This window comes from Halictus rubicundus, chromosome 17 (assembly GCF_050948215.1).
Source record: "Halictus rubicundus isolate RS-2024b chromosome 17, iyHalRubi1_principal, whole genome shotgun sequence".
NCBI classification, from domain to species: domain Eukaryota; kingdom Metazoa; phylum Arthropoda; class Insecta; order Hymenoptera; family Halictidae; genus Halictus; species Halictus rubicundus.
Window position 1 is genome coordinate 3747227 of NC_135165.1, and position 10060 is coordinate 3757286.

General features: G+C 39.7%; 1 protein-coding gene across 1 annotated transcript; it reads right to left on the minus strand.

Annotated features, from left to right (window-relative positions):
- Positions 1 to 4256: 4256 nt before the first annotated feature.
- Positions 4257 to 9538, minus strand: Yeti (yeti). The gene is made up of 3 exons (XM_076802484.1): positions 9080 to 9538; positions 8363 to 8753; positions 4257 to 8186 (listed from the first exon to the last, which is right to left on the minus strand). Exons 2-3 carry the CDS (start codon positions 8721 to 8723, stop codon positions 7672 to 7674), a joined length of 876 nt encoding a protein of 291 aa, XP_076658599.1. The 5' UTR covers positions 8724 to 8753; positions 9080 to 9538; the 3' UTR covers positions 4257 to 7671.
- Between the last annotated feature and the right edge of the window lie 522 nt (positions 9539 to 10060).

Sequence of the window (10060 nt, forward strand, 5' to 3'; positions counted from 1 at the left end):
AAACAAATTCGTCGGAATTCCAGAAATATTTAATTTAATTTAATTTAATTTAATTTAATTTAATTTAATTTAATTTAATACAAAATTTAATGCAAATAAAGATTATGCACATGTTTGCTAAATATACCTACTGTAATTATAAAAAAAACCAAGTATATTAAAAGTTACGTTATAAGTTATGAATGAAGTACCGTTATTACCATTATGTATTTCATAAAAACGCAGAAACTCTCGGACCCCGCGTACCGTCAGGCCGGCCAGACAATGCATACAGAAATCCATATAAAATGCGGAACATTGCAAGCGTAGTCGGCCTGGCCGTTCGGTGTGCCGGTCGTTGGGTGTAACATGGGTCAGGTACATCGGTGAGACAATACTAATGCAATGTCATCATTTTTTTTGTTTTTCCTTATTTTTTCCTGAAACCTCTCTCAACACATTCGTGGAATGTTTCTGATAAAAATGATACCAAACATGGTATAATTTGTATCATATTTACTACGCATTCGTACATTTGTTCGGAGCGACGATGTTGCAGATTTCAGAGAATGACTGTGTTTCGCACCGAGGCTGCATGCCAGCTCTTTCGTCTTTGGCTGGACACTATCGGAGAAGGGCCAATTTATGACGCGCCCAAGTGTCTACCCTTCGAAGGGGCTAGAAGCTAGACCGCCGAAGAGTGTAACATTATGCGGGGTCAGGTATATCGGTGAAACAATACTAATGCAATGTCCCAATTCTTTTGTTTTTCATAATATATTCATGAAACTTCTCTCAACACATTCGTGTAATTTTCCTGATAAAATTGACACCAAACATGATATAATTTGGATCATATTTACTAGGCAATCGTACATTCGTGCGAAGCGGCAATGTTTCAGACTTTAGAGAATGACTGTGTTTTGCACTGAGGTTACAGGAAAGTTCTTTCGTCTTCGGCGAGACAGTGTCGTGGGAGGGCTAATTTATGACACCCTCCAGTGTCAATGTTATGGAGCGGGCCATCGACGCAAGATACTAATTCGCAACAGGTTGCTTTCAAACCATTAGAGATATTGAAATCAAATTTTTACAGAAAATATTTAGAATATATTCATTTTTATCTGGAGATAAAAACTAGAAAAAATCAATTGATAAATATAGTTTGCCCAACTATTTGTTACATTTCGCGAACAATAATTTTTAGGGATTTTTGAGGGATTCAGCATGTCAGGTTGATCTTTTTATCTAGTGCCATTACTGAAAATTCACATCCTTGTATTATCCAACCTTCCAAGATGCTAATTGGCTAAAGCGCTTTTCACTATGAAAAAGTCCCGTCTCTGCATTATTGGGAAATGGTTAGTGGCATCCTAGACCCTTGCGATCGCCGTCGGCACACGTACACGCCGACCAGGCGGTGTGTGAGTGTGCCGCCATGTCAGTTCCCATAGCCTCCCTGAGAAACGACGTGCTGCCGAATATTGCTAACCATTTCTCGATGATGCAAAAGTACGACTTCTGAGGACCTTTCCACCCTAGATAGAACTTTCATCTAGCTCTTTTCACCATTGACAAGTCCCGTGACTGCATTATTGGGAAATATTTCCAGGCATCCCTGACCCTTGCGATCGCCGACGGCACACGTACACGCTGATCAGGCGGTGTGTGAGTGTGCCACGGCACGGCTATTCGAACGAAGCTACGACAGCGCCATCCACGTTGACGCGCCGCTCATGCTCCTACAGGCCTCTCTGGCGGACAACATGCTGCCGAATATAGCTAATCATTTCTCGATGACGCAAAAGTAGGACTTCTGAGGACCTTTTCACCCTAGATTGAACCTTTATCTAGCTCTTTTCACTATGGAAAAGTCCCGTCGCTGCATTATTGGGAAATATTTCCAGGCATCCCGGACCCTTGCGATCGCCGTCGGCACACGTACACGCCGACCAGGCGGTGTGTGAATGTGCCGCCATGTCAGTTCCCATAGCTTCCCTGAGAAACGACGTGCTGCCGAATATTGCTAACCGTTTCTCAATGATGCAAAAGTACGACTTCTGAGGACCTTTCCACCCTAGATAGAACTTTCATCTAGCTCTTTTCACCATTGACAAGTCCCGTGACTGCATTATTGGGAAATATTTCCAGGCATCCCTGACCCTTGCGATCGCCGACGGCACACGTACACGCTGATCAGGCGGTGTGTGAGTGTGCCACGGCACGGCTATTCGAACAAAGCTACGACAGCGCCATCCATGTTGACGCGCCGCTCATGCTCCTACAGGCCTCTCTGGCGGACAACATGCTGCCGAATATAGCTAATCATTTCTCGATGACGCAAAAGTAGGACTTCTGAGGACCTTTCCACCCTAGATTGAACCTTTATCTAGCTCTTTTCACTATGGAAAAGTCCCGTCTCTGCATTATTGGGAAATATTTCCAGGCATCCCGGACCCTTGCGATCGCCGTCGCACACGTACACGCCATCCACGCTTTCGCGCCGCGCATGCTCCTATAGGCCTCTGTTTTACCGATACAGTGACTACTGACGATGAGACAGATCGGGAACATAGTACAGCGCTCGTAGCGAAAAATGTCGGAACTATATTTTGATGAAATACTCAATGATCTAATTTTTCTGGGTGCCCGCTTTCATTTGTTTGATACGTAAGCATACAACATGATCGGCGTGGCATTGAGTTCCTATATGTTCCCGCTAGGGTGGAAAGGTCCAACGAACTCCATACGAGCTCTGAATCTCTCGATATTTACGATAATGTCACTCGATTAAGCAGTATGCTGCTGAATATTGCAAATTACGGCTAAAAAACGCAAAAGTACGACTTCTGAGGACCTTTTCACCCTAGATTGAACTTTTATCTAGCGATTTTGACTACAGAACAGTACTATTTTTGCATTGTTAACAAATGAGAGCGGGCCTCCCGTACCCTTGCAAAACTCGGGTACGTGTGCGGAACTAGGGAGGGGATGCACTCACACAATCTTGAGCCGTGCCCACCGCCTTAACAACGCTCGCGACACGTTCGCAGTCACGAACCCGCAACGAAAAATAAAAGAATACAGTAGTACTCACTGAAATTCACCAAGTTCAGGACCCGGAAGTCGAATTCTTGCGTTACAGGGCAGCGTTTCTCTTCGAGAGATCGGCTCGAGCACACCTTCATAAAATAAGAGGATAGATATATGTAGTCAGTGAAATCGAGATAGTCGTTATACGTTTTACCTTTTCCGTGGCAGTGGATTGCTGAGATTCTTCCGGTTAAAATGAGTCCAAACATGACATAAATCGGTCTACTTTTGTGGACTTCAACGTTACCAGATCGAGGGATTTGTGGAGGGAACCAGCTATAGTCGGAACCAGAGTGACGTCACGCAGCTATAGTGTAATCCAACCCAGGTAGCAACGTCACGATTCGTGTTGGGGCACTCCCACGGTTGGTACATTGGTGGGGCAATTCTCGGCACGTGACGTCATGGGATGTCCCTTTAATGTCGTGTCATCGACACAAAGCAGGGGTAAACTTTTAACCCTGTATCTCGACCGGAAGTGTAGTTATAGGGAAAAATGGAAATAATTAAAAAGAAACGGGGATGGATCGATTAATAAGCAAATTTAATTGTTGCAGATTCAGTGAAATTTAAGTGTACTGTATTCCTTTATCCGGCAACTGAAACGCCATATCTCGCGCTGACATTTATTTGGAAGATTATGTCGCGGCTCGCTGCTTAATTAATTCCAACTCGACGGAGCCGGTTCCGTTCCTTCTCTTCGTGTCGTTTTTCCTCGGACTTCGGTAATCGAACCTTGATTCCGCGGTCAGATTCGCAACAGTGTAGACGATTTGCACGCGCAATTACGGTCGTGACTTGACTGCCGATCTTCATGCGACATTAACATTTTCCGCGTCGTTCGTGAGAAACTGGAGTGAAACGAAAATGCGTTTCCTCTTTTAATTATTTTAACGTTTTACTTACCAGCATTCTTTCATTTACTTTTTTAAATTACGTTTATTTATAGTCGCGTCGACATTTAAGTCATTATGGTTACTGTAAGGTATTTTAACAAATTATAACATTTCGAGTCGGTACATCTGATAACCAACTTTTCAGATGAATGATAAAATGAGAACTAAATGTAACGCGTATTGTAACTATAATTGATCGTAGCTATTGTGGAAACGAACAAACACAATTCCCTTATCGAAAGAAGTTATTGACAATTCTAAAGTGCAATCAATTGTTAAGACTATTATAATTCTTTTTTTGAATATCCAAGGCAAGAAAGAAATTTAATCGGCTGATTAGGTCACGATGATATTTCCAGATAATTGTGTTGACACGAGTTTCGTTCCAGGTATAGGTATTGTTAGCGCGGATACGTCACCTAAACGAGATATGATTGTACGCTTTTTCAGTGATTAAACTGAAATTCTTCGGAAAATCGATATTATCTGTCAATGTAACAGTAGGTTATACCTTTATATGCATCATAAAATGCAATACAAACGATTGAATAATCACAAATTGCTTGCAGTGAATAATAGGAGATATTAAAATGAGTGGATGGTTCGGAGAATATGTGCGTAGAATCCGGAAAAAAAAGAAAATGTTGCGAGCCATTTTCTCGTCTGTGATATAGAGAGGTTAATGGATAATCAGCGCAGAAATGCGGCCAATTTTTCCTATTCAACGTAAAATATATCATCTTAGTTGCTAGAAGAAATAACATTTTAGTAAAAGGTAACAGAAAAATGGCAAAAAAGTGTAAAGATCCCGTTTGTCCAGCAAATAGACATCCTTCTGCGAGGTACGTGAAAATGGGTGAAACAATATTAATAAAAATCGTAATGACACTTTCTTACGTAGTCACAGCGAACCGCAAAGTATTAAACCAGAAAAGTCGAAAGCATTCAATGGTACCATTTTGCGGCGCCGAAAGAAATCGAAAAGCAAGAAAACGAAAAATGGGTCGAATGGACGAAAGAGAGCAGCAAGTGTAGATAGCGATGTAAAAATTTGCAAAAAGTATTGACTTTTATAATTACGATACAAATTACATAAACAAATGATTTATGCTCCCACGCATAACTAAGCAATCGTCAATCCTCCATACTGTGGAACCACTTTATCACAGAACAATTGTGCAGAACCGTAATTGAATATCTTCAGCATAAAAGTTTATGTCATTTCCAGTAAAAAGTGTCAAGCGTCAACAGCAACCGTGGAATCTTCGACATCGACGTCCCCTTCTCCCAAGATATGGTGAGAGGAGAATAAATGCGCAATAAATTGCCGTCTTTGTCGCAAACTTTCTGAAAAGCGTCGTCTCTTAAAGTAACAATTACTTTCCAACCTTGCATTCTCCGGGATCCTCATTCCCATGCCATTTCCGTGAATCAGCAGATAGCTACCGATACTAAACTCGAGAATATTGTCCGATACTTCAGCTAACTCGATAAACTTGCATAGATCGGCGAAAATCATTGTACACCAACATCAATTCACCTTAGACTGTAAAATTATATCTTTTCTAAAAAGGAAACGCGGTTATCATACAATTCAACCACCATACTTTGCATTGCCAAATTTATTTTTATAATTTTTAAATTTTCAATCGATCGCTTTGAAATAAGATATTCTATTTGAAAGTAAAAGGACGGGAACTCGATCATGTCTATTATAGTGTGAGAAACGTGGCCTCGAATAAATTCTCAAATTGGAAGCGGAAAATGTGTCAAGATAAGAAGACAATTTGCCATTGTGACAACGACGAGAAAATGACGACTGGCAGCCCTCAAAATCGGGATGACAGGCGAAAGAGAAAACCCAAGAGTCGAAGAGAAAGCAACCAGAAAAACAAACTTATGTCATCTCTTTGCATATGCGTCAGAGAATCAAATTCAGAGAGTTAAAATTTAGAATGCACGGAATGTTTCTATACTACGTGCGTTTCAAAAATGAGGATCAACGATCTAACTTATACATAGGTTTTATACAATGACGAGACTGCGGATGTTTATAGAAAATACAAATTTTTGTTTCAATTACAAGAAGTGGAGGCTACATAGAAAATTTTATTTTCTCGTCAATTTTAATTAATCGATGAACATTTATTCGAAAAGCGTGGTGTTAGAGTTCAATTTTTCTAATATTTTCAAAATCCGCAGTCCATAACGATGTTAATCAGTGTACACAGCCAGCGAGGATTTTCTTGTAGAACGTTTCAAGTACTAAAGGTTTATTTCGTGATAAAAAAAATACATTGTAAACGAAGGATTCAGCGAAGAATAAGTTCCATCGGATACTATTCTCGGCTAATACATCTGCAGACGTTATCGTCATCGTTAAGCGCGGCGTCGGTCCCTGAAGGGAAAGGACAGTAAAATTAGTGCAGCGCTCAACGTGTAAATTCTCTAATGTCAAGATACAATACATGAAACATCCGTTACATAGCATTGTTTATCTTTTATTTGAAGATACTGAATTGGCTACAAGAATGCCTGATATCTGTACGATATAGTTTATACGGGTATTCCAGAAACTGCAACCTGAGCCAAGAATTATAGTTGTCAGATTAATTCAACCATCGATTAAACCATAACGAAGTATCTCGCACAGAAAATCATTCTGTGATTAGCAAGTACATATACGTAAATATGGGTATATCGCTGAAAAAGTATAAAATCATTACTATAGTTAGCTTTGACCCTCGTTTTGCAGACGCCAGACCACTTCTGACCATGTCTTGATCACATTCAATCATTCAAATGTAATCAGCTGCATTTTTTAAACAAGCTATTTTCTGCTATTTGCCTAAAGTATAATTAGGCAACACGATTCGATACATTTATTTCAAGAAACTGCTCTTGTAGGTTTTTATGCGTTGGACACGAATGCAAACTTCAATAGTTACTGAAATGCGACATTAGTGTCGTCAGCGTAATCAAAAGCGTCTAGATAATACAAATTCTGGTATGAGTCAGAAGTGACACAGAATTGACTACCTAAAGGCTAACAACGGTCTGTGTTTTCCTCTTCTGTACTTTTCTTATAAATATGGTAACATGTCTTGCATGACTCGCCGAAGGCAGTGATTGTAAAATGAAACTAATGTCATGATCGTTTCTAAGACACATACTCGCACGTATTCGCTCACCATTCAATCAAATTCTCATTAGATCCTATACTATCTATACTGTGTTAATCGTTCATTTTCCACGGAAAGGGAATAAAAAAGTTTCTGGAGCATTTTGTTATTAGAATATATGGTTTTCGAAGCGTCAAGCTTCAAACATCCAGCTTCGATGCGAAGTTTTGTGATATAGTAGAGACCCTACTATACTGCGATACATACAGCCTAGCTAGCAGATAGTAAATTAAATTATTATGTAACACACCGTATTATCCTCGATAGATTGGAATGGTCAGTCTCTTCTCACAGAATTGGCTTTCAACCGTATTGTAAACAGATCCAGCCGATTGTCAAGCCAAGCGAGGCAATCACATTTCTATATACGCTACGAGATATTGATGAGTGTTCCAAGAATTAAAACTAAATACATGTTACAAGCGCCGGTAACTGGCAAGTCTAATAAAGGTAGAACTTTTAATATCGACTCTAATCATCACCAGCAGGGAAAAGACATGCGCGTGGGTTTCGTCAGAAATTCACCGCGCGCCGCGTCTGTTGGCATTGCGCAATTGTTTCTCGATTTCGAACTGTCGCAAATCTGCCCTTTGCAGAAAGTCTTGACGCTCCAAATAGCCACCCTTGCCTTTGTTATGAGTGCTAATCTCTTCCTCCAGGTTCTCCTCCTTTTTATAATTATCCCAGTCCAGTTTCGACTTCTCTAATGTACTGATTTTTGCTTTTTTCCCTATCTGACCCAGAACCGAAGAGATACCTCCTAAGCCAGCTCGTTTGAAACCTTTCCCTCTTCCAGATCCTTTTCCCGCAGGTGTAGTAGAATTCCCAGTCTTATCTGAATTCTCTGCCGAAGAAAGAGACAGTCTAGCTTCAGCCGAATCTATCGATACCTCCTTCTCAACCTTCACCTCCTCTCCAGCAAACTCGAAGACTTTAGTAATCTTCACTTTTTCTTCTACTTTTGGTTTCTCCAAGGGTGGAGACTTTTCTTTCACTTTGTGTGTCGAGTTTTGAGATTTAGGTTTAGGAACAGTCGCTGCAACAGACAAAAATAAAATAAACATTGGTACAAATGATTAATTACCAGACGTGTACGAGAACCCAAGAATGATGAGTACTCAATGGTTGAAATGAGATCAGAAGGCATTGGATCAAGACAAGTCGGGTTCTCACACACCTCTACTAACTACCATAGGATGCATTAACAATTACATGTATCTTTCATAAAATCTGCCCAAAGTGAATCAGCTCTTTTCTTTTCTTCTTCTTCTGTAATTTTTTTCTTTTCACTGGGCTCTTCAACTTCTTCTTCTTCTTCTTCTTTCTCCTCACTGTCAGCCCTCACATTTTTTCCTGACCTACGTTTTTTGGCTTTAGATTTTGTAACTTTATTTTTCTTTTTTCTTTGTTTCTTTGTAGTTTCCCTTTTATTTTCATCATTCTCATCCTCTGGTCCACTTTCTGCATCACCCTCGGATTCTACTTCCGAGACAGGTTCGCTGTCAGCACCATCAGGAACATAATCTTCGTCGTCTTCATCAGAATCGGAAGGTAACTGATTTTCTTTGGTCATATTAGAATAAAGTTTAATCGGTTATTATATCTGTAATAAAAAAAATTTGTAGAACTTTCTTTCATTAAAATGTCGCAATCTTGACAAACAACATTGTTAGTTTACGGTCGTGTTAAACGTTTTTTTCACCAATTCACGTTACACTAATCAACTAAAACAGAAACCGCGATTCCGCTTCGGCTTCTTCCGCAGAAACCGCGAAGTAAATTAAAAATAACGAGCGTCTTCGAATTTTAAACATTCTTTTTTGTTTCGTATACAAAACTGCATGCCCTAACCTCTTTGACATGTGTAATTTTGCAAATGATCACAAGTTGATAAACAAATCAGTACTGTTAGCTATTTCGGGAACTTACGTATGGTCTCAGCAAAATAAATACGACGTTCCGTGCAAAAAATTCGGTTACTCGACGAACCACCTTCCGGAACTTTCGTCAGACAGTTAAAAATATCTTTTCAGTCCAGTTGTATTTTGTTGTCCTCTTGCGTACTGATGTTCTTCGAATGAAAATCGATGACCGCTTCTTAAATACGTGAAAATAAAACACAGATGCACGTGAGAGATCACAAATAATTAACACTCGAAGAGTACGAATCGATTAACGATTCGTCAATTTCTTAGCTGTGCATTGTCCGCCATTTTCACTTGTGTCTTCAGTGTCCTCTTCAGGAGAATATTTATAAACAGAGATGAAATGAGAGTGATTTTGGTCACAGAGGAAATTTCCTTTCTGTTTTGGTATATTCGGTATATTGTTGTACCGTGCGGCTTATGAAAACTTAAAACAAGGTCTAAATACATGGACCTAAATTCATGTAGCTTCAACCACAATACAGGCATAGACCAATCATCTTATGGAATTTCATGACCACAGACTCAAGATCAGACATTGCACCTCATGCGTTTCCGGTATAGTGCTGACATCTGCTCAATCACCGACGAGGTACTTTTAAAGACTGCCAGCTTACGGGAGAATGTGTCTTCCGAAAAATACTGTGTTCTCTATCGCTTTCTAGGAGATATTTTGGCTGGAGTAAGAAACAAAAGGTCTAGTTTTATTAACGAATGTTTCATCAGTTATTCTGGTATATTGAGCGCCCTTCCAAAATGCAAAATGATGGAATACGATCGCACTGAATGCAACGCCGAACATAATTTTCGTAAGTATCCACTTTATTGTATCACTTGTTGATTGAATTCATTATTCGAGTTTCTGGTTCGTTTTAATGGACATTTATTTATTTTCTATTAATTTAGATTTATTCTTCGACTATCAGTTGACTGAAATTAAATGAATTTGTTCATTGTGTTACAGAATTCTTGGAGGCTGCCTACT